Raw genomic sequence first — 17,774 nt, 5'->3', positions numbered from 1 at the left:
AAAGAGGATTGTTAAAATAGAAAAGAACTTTTAAGTATGTCAGAAATGCTATCAATGCAAACTTTTTTGTAAACTTATAAATAACATAAGCTTAGTAACAATATATTTAACTACTCATGAAAGCAAATGCTTCCTATCTATAAAACAGTAGCAGTTTTATATTTTATATGCACTTTTAAATAGTAAGGCCATATTTCCCTAAAAGTATAGTGTATCAATGAAAGGGTTGATTTTACATAGAGGAGTGAAAGAGGGATAAGCCAAGAGTGGGAAAGGTAAGGAGTTGAGGAAGGAGAAGAAGCATAAAACACCTACTATGTTTGTCAGGCATTGTGCTAAGTGCTTTAAAATTATTATCTTATTTGATCCTCACAACAACCTTGGGATACAGGTGCTATTATGATTCCCATTTTACAATTGAAGAAACTAGTTAAAAGAGAAGTTGCCAAGGGTCCCACAGCTAATAAAATCTTTAAAACCATATTTGAACGTGTCTTCCTGAACTCTTAAACAGACTGTATTGTTCCCCCAAAACTTTCTTTTATACACATGCACACACACACACACACACACACACACACACACACACACGCTGATCTACATTGATAGAGTGTTTATCTTTAAAACAAAACAAAATGTTATTTAAGTGCATATGTTTGTGTCTGCATTTGTGTGTATATGTATATGGTGTTATATATGTATATAAAATTTATATAATATATATAACATACATATAATTTAATGATTATATATGTTTTATACACATATAACATACAAACATATATTACATAATATGTACCTCAGAGGTGTTAGCTGCTTAGAACTGAGCTGAACTTTTGTTTAGTCTAGTGGTTTCTAAGTGATAAGACTAATCAGACAGCTAATATTATATGAATGGATACCTGAGTTTTCTGACTACTTAGGCCCAAAACTCTCTCTCTCCACTATACCATCTAAATGACTTAAGAAATAGAAGCACTTGTTCTAGATAAACTTTCTGACTTTGGGAATGTCAGAATCTCTATGCTTGAGTTTCCACATTTATAACAAAAATGTAGAACTAAATTATATAAGATCTTTTCCAGCTCTAAATTCTGAAATACTACAGATATTATTGTCATCCTTTTCACACTGGACTTCCCGCCAAAATATACAGTTTTACTCTCTATGGCAAACCCTGTACATGGATAGTTTAGAGCAAAAAAACAAAAGACTCAGGCATTTTAATGGCCTGTCCCTCTGTTTGCTCAACAAAATGAAAAGTTTGTACTAGATCAAAGGTATCAAATTCGGTCAGCAAAACTCTAGAGTGTAACCTGAACCAGATTAAAATGTAATTGGGGAAAGTTTAAAAAAAAAAAAAAGTACAACACAACATAGATAATATTAATTTGTGATTTTCTCAAATAATATGCAGCCTCAAGAGATCATTTCTATTTAACACTAATGCCCTAGATGAAATCTCAGGTCCTTTCCAGTTTTAATAGAAGATCCTAAATTTATAGAGTAATATATAGTAGGCTTTTCCATCTTCCCATTAATGCATTGCCCTCCAAAATGAACGATTCTCTTTAGTCATATAGATTTGTTCCCATAAACATACCATTCTCATTCCCAATCTTGTGTTTTTACTCATGTCTTTCTTCACATCTAAATATCACTGGCCTCCTGGCTTCATTACATTGGATTTATCCTTATTTATTTATTTATCGTTACTTATCCTTAGCTTTTACCCTTAGCTCAATAACAAGTTTCTTGAAGACAACAGCCAAAATACCTCATTAATTTAGAAATGGGGGAATCTCAGGTAATTTGGTCTAAGTCATTTTAAAGATGAGTAAACTGAGACTTAAGTTAAATCTCTTGGCCATAAAATGTCAGTTAATAAGTAGCAGAAACAAGATGCAAATCCGGATCAAGAGCTCTTCCCTTCTAAAACATGGTATACTCCCTTTACTCATGTTAGTTAGCATTTCAAACTCTCCTTCCCATTCTGTCAATCATTCAGTTTTGTGCTGTCCTGACTCCTAAGGGGGAAAAAAAAAAAGCAAGTTTTGTTCAGCTCATTATACATCACACTCCTTCCCACACTACAGAATGGCCAAATTAATCTTTTTGTTTATCACACAGAATCTCTTATTGTCTCCCTGCCTAGAAAATACTCTCCCCTCTTCTTCCAGTTTTAAAATCCTGGTTTCTTTCAAAACAAAACTTTTCTTCAAAGCCACTGTCCTCCCCAGCAAATATTACTCTCTCTCTCTCTATATATATATCCTCCCAAACATCTCAGCAATAGAAAATCACTTCTTATGAGTAATATTTTGTTCACCCATCAGTTCACTTTTAAAAGGAACACATTTCTGGTTAGTGATAGCAAATTATTTATAATCTAGAGTGGATTAATCAAGAATTTATTGAATGACTACTACATATCATAGTTTTGGAATACCTAGATAGAAATAAAATAGTCCCTGCTACTATTAGGTCAAGGAATCTAAGTTCTATCTATTGGTGGAATGTTTAGGGGTAAAACCTCTTAATATCTCAAAAATCATAAACATAGAAACAACTTTCCCACTCCACCCATAAACAACATCAAATCCACACAAATGACAAAGCAAAGAGAAACCATACCAAATATTAAAAAAAAAAAAGCCCTCACTTTTTTCAACTCAAAATTAAAAGTAATGAATCTCTAAAGGATCATATAATAGTATAATTTATTGAAAACTGAGGAAAGATTCATAATGTGATTTTAAAAGCATAGACCTGAAACATGGTAAAGGAAAAAGAAAAAGAAAAGAAAGAAAAAAAAGGCACTTGTTTGATATCAAAATTCTAAGATTCCATAGGTACTATTTTTTTTCCCACCAGACTTTTAGTATCTTAAAGCCAAGGTTGAGGTAGTTTTTAGTCTGCTCTTATTAGCATCAGGTAACAACTATTACCCCCAAAACAAAAAAGCAAATATACATAGAAATCAATCAAATAAACATTTATAGTCCTTCTTATTTCTAAGCACTGGGAGTACAAAAAGAAGCAAAAGAGAGTCCGTGTTCTTAAGGAGTTTACAATCTAATGAGCGAGTCACCATGCAAATAAATATATCCAAAATAATATACAGGATAAATATGGAAAAATTAACGGAGAGAAGGCACTGGAATTAAGGATTGGTGAAAGATTCTTGTAGATGGTAAGATTTAGTAAGGATATAAAGGAAGCCAGGAAGGTCAGCAGTTGGAACAGCGAAGAGAAATGTTCCAGCAACCAAGAGATGGAGTGTCTTGTTCTTGCAACAGCCAGGAAGCCAGTGTTACTGGATCAAAGAGTATATGTTGGGATAAAGGTGTAAGATGACTAAAGGGGGATAGATTATGAAGGATTTTGAATACCAAACTATATATCTATATCTAATCTAATCTATAGAGATTTGTGTATACATACAAGTATGTGTGTATGTGCATGTGTTATATACATATACATTTGTGATTTATAATTGTATACATATGCACACGTAATATTTTTAGCTTCAGCTTACAAATACTGAAAGGAAAAACACAAGAGAAAATTCCATTTTATGCTCTAAGGAGATGACATGGGAATGGAGAATGAAATGTTGGAGAAGAGTTATAACCTTTTCTAACCTTAATGCTATATTTAGTTCCTTTAGTAATTCTACCTTCTAGCCTAGCTGACTAATGAAGTAGAGAGAAAACAAAACAAAACATAACAAAATTACCACTGGCAGATCTGTGTGACCAGCTGTGCCAAGGTAAACTGTGGTTTCAATACTTGGATGAATCTGGGATCTCACTAATGTGGGCATTTCTTCCAATAGTTATGCAGCAATTTTCTCTGTGATTCTCTCATTCATGTCCTCTAAGCTAGAGGTGGGAAGATTTAAGGGACAAGAAAGAGAAGGGAGCTTTGGAGGGCACAAGACAGAGTCAACCAATATGTTAAGTATCTTCCTCTTAGATCTCTTGACATCACATGAAAATTACAAGCACAGACTGATCAGTTACCCCTTGTATTATAATCATCCAACCTATTTTCTAGACACACAAGTCTGATGACATTTTTTAATGAGACTTTCCTTAATACAAGTCTTCTTTCTGACAATACCTCTTAACAATCAGATTAGCATGTATCGATTATGGATTACTATGTTCATTAGATATGCAAAATATAAATTACTCGGTGTCTAGCTTGCCTCAAGAATTTTCCAATCTCTGTGGGAAAGAACATAATTAGAGAATAATAATATAGTCCAAATGGAAAAAGTAGAGAATCTGGATTCAGAGGTTCAAATCCCAACAAAAAACCTCAATCCCTGCATGATCTTGGCCAAGGTGTTTTAACTTCCCTAGACCTCAATTCTCTTACCTGTAAAATTAAGAGAATTTACTGAATGGATGACTTCTTAGATAGAGAACCCAGGTTTATGAGCCTTTCATAGAGATAGGCAATAGACCTTTTATTTCATTACTGAAAGGATCTCCCAGACAAGGAAACTCCATCTATCAAAGTGGATACTCACCTTCTCTAAAACTTTCATCTTCAAACATTTACCAAGACCAATGGGAGATTAAGTGTTTCACCCAGTCACCAAGCCAGTAAATGTTAAAAGACAAATGTCAACCCATTTGTGTCACATTTATTCCTGCCTCGGTTCTCCCTTTCATGCTACTTCACTTCCAGGCAATGCCTATTTGTTTGCCTATACAAATTCCACAAATCCTTCAAGTATCATCAGAAATTCTGTCTATATTCTTCATTAGAAAGACAGATGTGAACATGAATGAGCATTAAAGTCCCCATTCTCACACCAGCTATTAGAATTTCTCTCTCTACTATATACACACTTCCTCTAATCTTAAGAACAACATAAAATGAATACCAAGTCATGGTGTACCAGGAAAAAAAAATACAATAGGAATCCACAGAAAAAGGGAATTCAATTAAGGCCACAATAATAACATTTATTGGTTCAGTGTGCAGTGTGACACAGTGTATAGAGAACTGACTGTAGGATTAGAGAGATCAGGGTTCAAGTACAAACTGACATGTTGTGAGTGAGAAACTATTCAAGATCCTAGGTAACTCTATGACCAGACATTGCCTAAGGAAACCAGTTTCACTGAAGTGAATTGTTCTTGTTAGAGAGCTGGACAATAGACTTCAAAGACCATTAACAAAGTGGAACATGTGCAGAGGCGGGTGATTAAGTGGGTTCCATGACTGGCCTTGTCTACAGATATATTGAAGGAACTGGAGATATTTAACATATAGAAATAAGACCCAGAGGGGACAGCTAAAGAAGCTGTCACATGGAAGCTGGCTTTGAGTTATTTTCCTTAGCCCCAAAAGGTGAAACTATGAGTAATGAGTACAAAGAGCCTGAGACAGAATGTGACTCAATATTGGCAAATATTGCCTAACAAATTAGCACTATCCAAATTAAAATAGGCTACTACAGAAGATCATGGGTTCTCCATCACTGGGGAGATTCAAGAGTCAAGTAGATGATCATTTCCCAGGAATTATGGAGAAAAGCTTTTTTAATATGAATTAGACTAGATGACTTACAATCTCTGATATTTTGTTATTTTTGTTTTGATTTGTTTTTCCTGACGTTAGCATTCTCAACCTGTAAGAAATTTTCTGCAATTTATATCAGGAGTCATTTTGTCTCAGCCTAACGCTGAGTTACTATGCAGTTAACTTTCTCAAATAATATGTAAGGGAAATTATAATTTTAGATTAGATATACTTGATGGTGACTCATCATTTCACTTAAGTGTGTCTTATGTGACCAAAATAGTTTTAAAACAGGAAAAGTTTTAAATAAGCAAGAAGGAAACATTTGAAAGAGGAAATTGGTTTAGGAAATGTTTTTCTGAACCAAAAAAGAAAAGAAAACCAACTGATGTTTTATTTTAGATATTTGTATATATTCATACTTCATATACTCTTCTAGGTCTAGTTATGTGTACATGTAATCTAGGTATTCCAAGCACTCTGGAGCCCACTTGGAAGTTATTCCCTAAACTTCACCTCCAATAGCTGCCAAGATTTTGTGCAACATTCTCCTAAATCATTAACCTTCATATCAAGATTAGTCCAGATTTTTAAAACAAAGGTGTCTAAAAGTACTTGTGCTATTTAACATAATTCAACAAACATTTATTAAGCACTTATTATACATCAAGTTTCAGTTAGGAACAAACGAAAATCAAAAATCTCTTACTCAAAGAGTATACATTCTATAGAGTAAAACACACACACACACAGAGTATAAACAAAAACTACATATATATAGTATAGACAAGTCAAAACTGGAAGGTGGAGGGGACTACTAGCCTAAATAAAAGCAGAAGCCCTAGTGTTCCAAAAGCTTCTAAACAAATCCCTTCTTCAGACACATTTCTGCTGGCTTACTCCTGTTCTATACCACGTGATTACATATCATGTACAGAATATATTAACTCGGCAACCCAAATCATCCTGGTTCAGCCTTAGTACACTTTGAAACAAGCAACAATTAAAAGGGTGGTAGAATATAGTTTGCAAAGTACCCTGAAGCAGTATTAGGCGTGAGTTTTGATCTTGACTCTGCCACTAAGTAAACTGTTGGACTTAGAATTTACATCTGTGTGTTTTTCCTTATAAGAAAAACAGAGTCTGAACCAGATCATTCTTAAGATTTCTTGAAACTCTAGCATTACATGATTTTAATATATTCAGTGTTCCTTCAAATAGCCACTCAAAGACCCTCATTGCGCTAACTCCTCTCCAGTATTATCTCACTAACTAAAGGTCATTTCTGCCCATAAATTCTCCTATCCTCTCAGTACATACAAATCCAGCGAGCTGTCTTGTTCATCCATCCAAACTGTCATTCATATTTTCAATCAATTTTGGGAGAAACAAACTGAAGGTAAAAATATGAGCTGCCATGCTCACTGGTTTTTGAATAAATACAACTTTTTCTGATTATTAGCATGATCAAACACATCCGTTACAAAGACCTGCCCTCAAATCTGGAATCCCAAATGACCTTTTAGAATGTCTATCAACCTATTTTATAACTTCCAAACTGATTTATAATTTAGCTCTCTGAAAGGGTGGTATAGTAAAGCTGGCATGACAATCCCATATTATGAATTCTAGTCCTGGTGGATTCTGCTATTAGCTAGCTTGTTGTGACTTTGGACAAGTCACAAGTCCTCTGTGCAGTGCAGAATCCTCCTCTGTATAATAAAGATTTTAAAATCCTGCTATTCTATATTGCAAGATTAGCCTGAAGAAGAGCTGCCACCAACAATCTCAACTTAACCCAAGATTTCTCTCACTAACAACACCTTGGCTCAGACTTAGCAAAAAATGGACACTATGAGTGATACAATAAACTTGTGTGAACAGTTTGGAATTAGCATATCTGCATAAAATGCTTTCAAAGGATCCAAATCTTATCTGAAAAGAAATGAACTCTGGGTTGCCACCCTACAAGCTACCTATACCATATTACACAGCTAGATCGTAAACAAAATATAAAAACCAAATAAGAGGATGAGAAAGCCAACATAAACAAGATGAAGAAAGAGTCGATGAAATGTTGCTTGGTATGTAATTCCCCGTTCAATAAAAGGGTGTGACATCTGGCACTTTCAGGCCAGTATTTTTTTTTTTTTTTAAACTTAGAAGCTTCTCACCTCTTCAACACAGCATTGATACGGATTTTAAAAGATATAGCATATACCTTAATATTTAATATGCACACATCTTTACTAGACATGCTTGCACGGTTAATACATAACAAGAGTCCTCATCCGAGTTTTGTCATTAAGTCAGAACAAAACAAAGTATATTGAAAGCTAACAGTTCACTAAATGCCAAGAAGCAAATTGAGTTCTAAGAAAAATAGAAGAAACCAGAAAGCAAGAACTGTGTGTCCTGCAAGAAATGCTGTGTTGGTCGAAGGAAAGTGGTGGCTGTTGGAAGGAGTCCTACAACTTTGCAATGATCTCAAACACCAACAGCCTCAGCTTCTTTTCTTTGTAGTTATGCCCTGGGGAAGAGCAGGATGGCAAAGCCCCAAGCCGCATCGGGGAAAACACACACACACAGGTAAGTGAGGTGCTCAGGGCTTGCCGTCTGGCTGCACACCATTAAGTGAAACTACCTAGGGAGCGACGACAAGGGGCGGCAGCCGCTGGCTTGACGGTTCCACAAACACTGAGTGCCTTTGTTTGAATTAAACGCCCCGGCAGGGGAGGGGGGTGGGGGAGAAGGGGGAAAGAGAAAGGGGGGAAAAGAGAGTCCAAAGCCAGTCGGTGCGTGCAGCTCCAGCCCCCCAGCCCATCTCCTCCCTACTCATCCCCGACCTCCCACTAGCTCCCCAAAGAGAAACTCACCCACTGTAGCCAGCGTATCGAAGTCTTGCAGTTTGTAAGCTGGAAGCTCGGGCGAAGGGGCCGGGGAGCCCGGGCCCGCCACGGGGCTCGAGGAATGGGCGGGCTCCGAATCCCCAGATCCTGCAGACCCCGGTGTCGCCGGAGGGGGAGGGGGAGAGGGAAGAGGAGGAGGAGGAGGAGGACTCCCTTCGCTACCCCCGTTTCCTGCCCCGACCTTGGCCGCTTTAGCCGAGGACCCGGCAGCCTCCATGGGTGGTAGGATGGGGAAAGTCAGAAAACAAGCCAGAAGCCGGGTCCTCCTGCTTTTCCTCCTCCTCCTCCTCTTCTTCCTCCTCCTCCTCCTCCCTCCTGGTGCCTCTCAGCACATCTGGGGGAAGGGTGGGAAGAGGGATGATGGAGGGGGCGCGGCTGGCTTTCCGCCCCCCCCGCCGGCCCGGCACGGCGGGGGAGGGGAGATGCGTGCACACAAGACACACTCAAACACACATACACACTGAGGCACGCACACAAACTTTCTCTCTCTCTCTAGCTTTCTGGGACGCGGCCTCGGTGCACTTTCCCGGAGACTTAGATCAGCGATCTTCTGCCCTTGGCTGCGGACAGTCTAGAAGGAGCGGTAGCATCGGAACTGCTGGCTCCAGCCTCTGCTGGACTCCTTAGCATCTCGCCCCATTGCTCAGAGGCTCACTCCTTCCCACATCCACCCCGCCCTATACAACCCCAACCCAGCCCCGCGCAGTCTAGCAGCCCCAAACCGCGGCAGCAACGAACAATAGGATAGGGCCAAGTACTCGGTGGACTTTTCTTAATTAAATAGCAGAGAGAGAGCGCAGAAAGCAGCTGGAGCCTGACTTCTTAGAGGAGGAGGAGGTAATAGCTAGGAGTCCCGGGGGAGGAGAAGGAGGAGGAGACGGTACAGGCGATCTTACAGCTGCTGTAGCAGCAGGAGGTGAGTCCCGAGCGGCTTGGATACAATCACCGGGACCACGTTCTTGGTTCACTTCCGTACTTCCCCGTTTAAACCCCGCTATCTCCACCCCACCTCCCGTGTCAGAAGGAATCCCTGAGCCCCGAAGGTTGCGAGGGAAGGACGGGGTCGAGGAGATAGTTTTTTATTCCCTCTTTACCTTGGGCTTTTCCCCTCCCTCAGTCTTCCAGCTTTTCGCTAAAAGGAGTCTTTCAATTTAGGCCGTTTTGTTTCTTTAAATGGTAGGGGTAGAGTGTAGGGGAAAGGACCAGGGATTTTTTGAGTGAAGTACTCTTTAAAAACGCCTTCCCTCAACCACGCTAGGAAATCACCGGTTTCACAGACTCGGTGAAGATCTCCAGTCAGTTCCAAATTCAAAAGACTAGCACGTCCCAGACAACAAGGAAGGGGTTGTGGGTTTTGAACGACGGTTGTGATGGCCAATGGGAAGGCGCGCTCTATTCCCTCCCTTCATATCTCTGTTTTACAATTGGCGCTCCTCTCCCGAGGAGGCGGGAAGAAAAGAAAGGATTGCAGCCAATTGAAAGACTGGGGTTGGTCCGGGGAAGAGGTGTGGTCTGTCACTCCCAGGAATCCCAGAGTCTCCTCCAGAGCGGGTTTTGTTTGCTGGTTTGTTTGACTGTTCACTCTTCCAGGTGCTTCGGGCTTTTTATCTGACTGGCCGGAGTCCTGCTTACATCACCTGGAATTCAGGAGGAGGGTGTTGGGAATGGAGATCGTATGCTGAGAGGCGAAATGGAAAGGAGAAGGAGGGTACTGAAAAACAAAACAGTAAGCCCCAAAAGGAGTTTCAAGGAGCGTGGACCCCAAGTCCATGATTCACTTTTGCAATTGTCATCCTCCAGAGAGACTTACACAATTTCCTTACCACTAAAAGGGATCTTTTAGGATTTCTTGGGCTTTACAGAACCAATATGAAGTTACCAAGGAAGACTCGAGTTACTCGAGTGGGTTATCACTGTTGTTGATATACTGAAAAAAATAATTTCCTTTTCCTGGTCACGTTTTAGAAAAAAAGATCCTTTTTTTAATTGTTGTTGTTCTAGAGCAGGAATTCTTAAACCTAAAAGTCCAGGAACTAAAGTGGCTCTGCGAACTTGGATGGGAAAATAAATTTCCACTGATCTCCAACTCAAATTTAACATTTTCTTCAATTTTTTTAAAAAAAGTAATCTTAGGAGGGCTTCTTAGGCTTCAGCAGACTACCAAAGGGATCCACAATTGAGGGAAAAAAGAAATAGAACTAAAAACTAATGTTAAGAACTCCTGGCCAGAGTGCCTGTCTCCTTTCTTTGGGATGGGAGTATTCTCCGTTTCTGACTGATTGGATATTCTGTCATATGAGAGAAAAATAGAGAGGGAGAGAGAGGCATATATGTATATGTGAGTGCATATAAGCATATGTGTATACATATATGCATACTGTATAAAAGTTGAGGATTTGGCTGATCCAATTAATTTTAATTTTGATGGACAGCAAATTATTTTTTTCTCATTTCTTTTTTTGGGTGGCAGCTTTCCTGTTAAGTAGCAAGCTACATTCAAGTTTGCTAGTTAATTACTTTATTTGAACTAGAAAATTACACAGATTCCTTACACCCACACTTAGGCCCACAATTGAACTGTCCCTCTCAACTTCCAAAGTATGGTTAGATCTGTACATTAATTCCTAGTCTGGTTTTTCCTGTGAGTAGAAGAGGAAAAATTAGATAAGGAAGACTGTCAACAATTGTATTGTCCTTTTCCAGAACATTTTGGTGTAAGTACAAATATACCTCAAGCCACTTGTTTAGGCATATTATTTTATTTTGTGTAAATTCAAATTGTGAACAAATTGGATATGTGGTTGCTATGTGCCATCAAAGTTTTATGTTTTACTTAATACATGCTTTTAGCTTCAGAGGTAATAAATTGTATTTAGTAAGGTAGAAAAGATATCACAGAGAAGTCTTAAGATTTAATCATGCCCTTTGTCTAAAGGGAATTACCTCCCTCCATTTAATATCCCCTTCTTTACTCAAGATATTACATTATCTTTACAAAGCAACCTTCATCCTGAAGAATCATTAAATATTTTTGATATCTATGTTAATAATACTCTAAATATTTTTAAAACCTTGTAAATAATATTTAGTTTTCTTTGCTGCTTTTTTATATCTAATTAGTTATTGCAGAGTGAAAAATGTTAATTGTAATAAAAGACTAGATATTTGTTAACTTTGTTTCTCTGAAAAAACAATATAAATCAAACATAAAACAATCTTTTTATATATCATAAGATAAAAGAAAACATGATTTAAACGCTTTCAAAGTGAATCCTACTACATAGACCTTTTAAGTTTTACTACAAACTTAAGAAAACAGAATTTGAAAATATTTTATTTGTTCAAATAGTCACACACAACAGCAAATTCTGCAAACACTTCTTAAGTGCCTCCTGTGTACAAGACAAAATGCAAAGTTTAGATAAAACATGATCCCCTGGCCTCAACAAATTCAACTTTTATCAGGTGTCTACAATCTCTCAGGGCAATATTTTAGTAGAATAATAAGGTGCATACACAGAGAAATACTATAAATGTGTGCATTAAAGCAGATGAAAAATGTTAAAAGTGTTAAGTAAAGGCCCCAGGAGAAGGGAAATTGAAGAAGACTGGGTAGGAATTTAGTTGAAGAGTGTAAGCAATGATAATGCACACATGGAGGGTCAGGAAAGAACATATTATGGTATGTTCCACATAATCTACTTTGGCTGAAGCAAATTCATAGCAAGGAATAACATAATCTAACTCCAGAAGGGTAAGGTAAAGCTATATTTTGGGGAGCTTTGAATGTCAGTCAAAGGAATCTGAATTTAATAGTTAGGAAAGACTAAGCCTTTAAACTTTTTTTTTTTTTTTTTTTTTTTAGTACAAGAGTGGCTTGACAAGATCAATGCCTACGGATAAAGTGAATGCTTGATTATCCCCTTTAGTGGATAAGTGGAGGTAATTAGAATGGGTGGTGGGGCAAAGGCTGTGTTGGGACTGATCCAATTGCCAAGAATGGATCTACAACCATGGGAGAATCTGATACTAAATAATCCTATCTAAAGCACTATAAAAGAAGTGGCCCAAGTATTTTCAGTCAGTGGTATTTTCTGGTAAATTTCATAGAAATGAGCTTTCCTTTTCTTCAAAATTTCTATTTGGGGGCCTTCAATTCTCTCTGAGCCAGATATAGTCCTCAGATACAGATATAGAGTTAGATTTGAAAAATTGTTAAGCACTGAGTTTTAGGATTCTAGATCTGGAAGGAATTTCAAGAACCATGTAATTTCAGATTTATGCTTTCAGTCAGTCAGAATCAACAAGCATTTATTAAACTCTAGGATGAGCCAGACCCCGAGGAAACAAAGAAAGACAACATTCTTCTCAGGAGTCTAACTTAAAGATATGCAGAGTAGATGAAAAGTCAAGATGAATTATAAAATAAATTATGTGACTAAATTTTTAATGTTAAAGATGCTAGAGTACAGAACTTAAACTATATGAGAATCTTTCTTCCTTTTGACAAACAGGCTCTCACTGCAATTTAAGTAAATTTCAAAATTCTGTCTTTAATAGATTTTCAGGTGCTTCCTTTAGTAATCTAAAAAGCATCCATTAAAATTATATAATGATAGTTAAAGCTGGAAACAACCCTATGGAACCCTGGTTCCATATTTTAATTTAATCTACAAAAGATTAAATTCTACAAAAGAAGAAATTTACCAAAGAGTAGAAAAATGAGATCAAATAGTAATTGACAAAGTCAAGATTCAAAGGCTGGATTTCTGACTCCAAATGGAATAATAATCCTACTCTAACATGACACCTTTCAATATTAAACTTGTTCTAAATTTCTCTTAACTTTTCTTCATAAGTGATATTTCCCAAACATTTTAATCCATTTCTCTGGAGCATTTCCAGTATTCCACTTTTGTCTTAAAATACTAAAACCAAAATTGAATATCTTACTTGAGCACAAAATATATAACAAAACAATTTGTCTTCTAGTTCTTTGATTTGCATATTCTTGTTGACATATACCAATTTCATTTTGATTCATTCATAATGATATATAGGTACCTTGTTAGAATGAGAAATCTCAAGTATTTTCTACCAAAAAAGAGCACCTCACTGAAGATCAGGAAGATCTGAGTTCAAAATTTGGTCTCAAACCCTTAACACTTCCTAGCTGTGTGACCCTGGGCAAGTCACTTAACCTCAATTGCCTCAGGGGGGAAAAAAAAAAACCTAGTAAAGGTCTATTTATTTCTATAATTAACATAACAATAATCTCAATAATCAGAGGGTAATTAGTTAAAATTTAGCATTATAGCTTCCATCATGATCTAAAATACTTTAATTTGGTACCCTGTGTTAATATACATGTATTAATGAAAAACTCTTTAAACTTTAAATTTATGAATTGATGTACATAGATACACACACACGTACATATATATGTGTATACACACACAACACCCTTATATACAGTCAAGGAAAGGTAATCTCAAAGGGATGGCATGAACATTGAGAGAAACCTCAAAAATTCTCATGTAGAAGGTGAGATTTGTTCTGAGTTTAGAAGGAAGTCAGGGAACAAAGGAGAGGTGGGAGAGTGTTCCAGTTAAGGAGAAACAGACACTGAAAAAGACTAAGAAGATGCGTGCTGTGACTGAGCAACAGCAAATAGATCAGTATAAGCTGACTGGATGAGTAAATAGAGAGGAGCTATAAGAAGAATAGAAAGGGAGGAGGAAACCAAGTTGTAAAAGGCTTTAAATGCCAAACAGGATTTTATATTTGTTCCTGAACATAGAGCCACTGGAGTTTATTGGGTAGGAATGACTTTTAGGGAAATCATTTTGACAGTTTTGTGAGGTGAGGAATAGATTGGAGTGGAGAGAGATTTGAGGAAGAGCAATTAGCCAGTAGTCCAGGCCTAAGGTGAATCCAGACCTACATGATGGAGACTATAGGAGTAGAGAAAAGCCCTATATAAGAAATGTCATGAAATTAGAATAGACAGCATGATCATAGTTTGGAAATGAAGCCTGAATTAGAATGGAGTTTTGAATTTTCCCTGAGATAGCCCTTTTAAGTCCCTCATTATTTAGCATTCTACAGTGCTCCAAGCTAAAATTCTCAATCTCCATAACAGAGCTGACAGCACTTGTGCTGCCTGTTTCATAGGCCTGTGATGATAATCAAAACAGATAATATTAAGTGAAATATTTTGTAAAACATTGCCGGTTAAGTGGCACATAAGAGTGCTTGATTAGAGTTAGGAAGATTGATTTCCTGAGATCAAAACTGGTCTCAGACAATACTATTTATGTGATCCAGGACAGGTAATTTAACCCTATTTGCCTCAGTTTCCTCATTTATAAAATGATCTGGAGAAGGAAATCATTCTAGTATCTTTGTCAAGAAAACCCCAAGTGAGTTTACAATTCAACTAAAATGACCAACAGCAACAATATAAATAAAAGTTATCATTATATATTTTCTCTCTCTTTGAATCTAATAATCATTCTCAATCCTATGTTGTCTTTGAAATTACTCAGTGCCTAGTCAGTTCTGTATTTTTTTTTCCTTTGAATGAATGTATGTTGAATTTTTGTGTTCATTAAATTTGTTTGAAATCATAGATGTTTACATTAATATGTGAACTGGATAAAATCATGTATTCCATACTTTTAAAAGAATCATCAAAGTAAAGTCAACCCCAATTAACAGCAAGTACACGTCATTGTCTGATTAGTTCAGTTGATTGGCACACTTTAATAATTAGGCCAATTTATGGATTCAATCCCATTCTGAACCACAGAGCTTTGGTTTGTTCCATAAGGATAGGGACACATCTAGTTAGCTATCTCGTACATATGTGTTATTGGTTTCAAGGGAGATTAAACAAAGAAGTTTGAAAGAATAAGTATAAATTTTTCTGATGCAAAAAAACTTCAAACACAAATGTATATCCTTATTGATTAATGATTCAGTAATCCTGTCTTCTATATGTAAATGACATCTATATGAAATGTCATGTCTCATTATTTCCTGTTTTTTTTTTTCCATTTAATTTTGTTCAGCAGACACTTTATTAAGCACTTATTTCATCCATATTAAATTATTTTCCTGGGAAAGATACAAAATTTAGATAATACACAATAGAAGACGTTATGGATCCTATTTTTGGGAAAAGTTAATGTGCTTAGAAAACCAGTACATGATAAGTGTGTTAGAGAAGAGCAAAAAAAAAAAAAAAAAAAATCATCTTAATACTTCCTAGAGGAGGTAGAATTTGCTGCATTTAAACTAGTACAATCTAAAATAAGGAACTCAAAAAACAAACAAGGCAAATTGGAAAATAATGAGTGATGATTTTTTTTATTGTTGTTATCATCCTTTTTACATACATCAGTCAGATTCATGCTGAAATAATCAATTTCACCAATTTATGGACTCTGGATGCTGTGGAGTTAAAGATCTCCCAACACTCTTATTTTTATGGCCTCTTAGGTATAATTAGACCAGCCCAAGTGGGATGAAAAATTATGGGCTGTGTGCAACTCTCACACCACTAATGACTATTTGTTTATTTTTAGAATTTATAGGAACATTCTCATTGGAGAAATGCCTGAAGATGAAAAAGAGAAAGAAAATACACAAACATAAACAGAGGAAAAATAGGCCAGACTAGTTTCAAACCACTAAGTACCAAAAGTTATCAACCTGTGCTGATGACATTCTAAGGAAAATGGTTGGCCCACTCAAAAGCTCAATTCTGATATGATAAAATGAAGAAGACACTGGTTTGTCATCACATCTGGTCTAGAATCTTAGATTTGGTACTTTTTAGCCACATGAATATAGACAAAATACTTAATTTCTCTCAGCCTTTATTTCCTTATTTGTAAAGTGGACCTAATAATATTTATGTTCCCTATCATATAAATATCATTAGATTTAGATCTAGATCTTTACTCTGTCCCAAAATAGATCTAGAAGAAATCATGGTGATCATCTTGTTCAGCCTTCATATTTTAAAAATGAGGGGAAAGTAATTTGTTAAGCACCCACTAGCTAGTACTGTACTAAATACTTTTTACAAATATTATATTAATGAATCCTCTCAACAAGCCTGTGAAATAGGTGCTATTTTAATTCCTATTTCACAATTAAGGAAACTGAGGCAGAATAGTGATTAAGTGACTTGCCCAAGATCACATAATTAGGAAGTAGCTGATTTCAACTCAGGTCTTCCAGGCCCAGCACTCTATCCACTGTACCACCCAAGCTGCCTTGTATGAGAGAGGAAAAAGAGATGAATTGGACTTACTGGAGATGATACAGTCAATAAGTAGTAGAGCCAGGATTTTAGCCCTAGTTCTCTAATTCTAAATCCAATTCTCTTAAAGAAAATGTCTATAAAATGAATTGCAGAGTGTTATTATTAAAACCGGCCATTATTATTAGCCTTGCTGTGATTCCTTTTGTTATTGTCCAAATATGTCCTCAATAAGAGATAACCATCTATTATACACATTTTTAAAAATTGATAATTTGATTCTCACCTAGGAAAAAATCAACACAAACCTGCTAAGGAGGTCATTGGTCCACCAAGATCTATAGTTAGCTTACTAAATAAGTTCTGTTCTAGCTGAACCTTTAAGATGTGAGAGTTTCTCAACATCAGAAGAATAAGAACTTTGGATGTAAGAGTTTATGATTGAAATCTCTTGAATACTTTGTAAATTGCAAAAACCTAAAAAGAGTCCCAAACAGATAGTAGAATAAATACATTGGTTATACTAATTATGTCCCAAGTAATATGTCAAAAGAATGAAATAGAAGAAATTAAAGAGAACGAAGAATCAACAGTTTGGGTATTTTCAGGGTGGGATAAATAATTTGACTGTACTAGACATATGAAATAGTGAAAAGGATACTACCTGAGTGACCTTGAATAAGTCATTTATCCTCCTTTGAGAATCAGCTTTTGTAGCAATAAAATTAGACTAATTAAATGTGCACTACTAAGGGACATAGAAAAAATGGGTTTTTGCTCAAGGTCACATATAAAGTAGCAATAACAAGATTTGAATCCTGTTCTACAAGTTGTGTGAAAACCACTTTGCAAAATATTCTACAACCATGAATTGTAGAATGTTTTGTCTAGATATTTCATTTGTCCCTATTGTATTCCATTTTGAATGATAATAACCTTTTTTATATGTTATATCCTCCAATAAATTATATGGCCCCATCTAGGTCTAAATCTATGGTCTTGCGATGCTAAACAAAGCCTGGGTCATTTTCTTTTAGGGGACATTGTAAAGG

General features: G+C 36.3%; 1 protein-coding gene and 1 long non-coding RNA gene across 3 annotated transcripts in view; one reads left to right on the top strand and one right to left on the bottom strand.

Annotated features, from left to right (window-relative positions):
* Positions 1–8,754, bottom strand: part of PRKX (protein kinase cAMP-dependent X-linked catalytic subunit) — a 138,228-nt gene extending 129,474 nt beyond the window's left edge. The window contains exon 1 of one of the 2 annotated variants that reach the window (XM_051984573.1): positions 8,418–8,754. In XM_051984573.1, the coding sequence (XP_051840533.1) occupies positions 8,418–8,667 (250 nt within the window). In that variant the 5' untranslated portion in view covers positions 8,668–8,754. The remainder of the gene's footprint in view (positions 1–8,417) is intronic. The other variant, XM_051984572.1, reaches the window with a different exon arrangement.
* Positions 7,026–11,007, top strand: LOC127553669 (uncharacterized). The gene is made up of 3 exons (XR_007951799.1): positions 7,026–8,130; positions 8,947–9,366; positions 10,041–11,007. It is a non-coding gene; the product is annotated as an uncharacterized LOC127553669 (long non-coding RNA).
* Positions 11,008–17,774: the final 6,767 nt, after the last annotated feature.

Source organism: Antechinus flavipes, chromosome 3, assembly GCF_016432865.1.
Source record: "Antechinus flavipes isolate AdamAnt ecotype Samford, QLD, Australia chromosome 3, AdamAnt_v2, whole genome shotgun sequence".
Classification (NCBI taxonomy): Eukaryota; Metazoa; Chordata; class Mammalia; order Dasyuromorphia; family Dasyuridae; genus Antechinus; species Antechinus flavipes.
The sequence above is the reverse complement of the archived record's forward strand: the minus strand, read 5'-3'. Positions and strand labels throughout refer to the sequence as shown.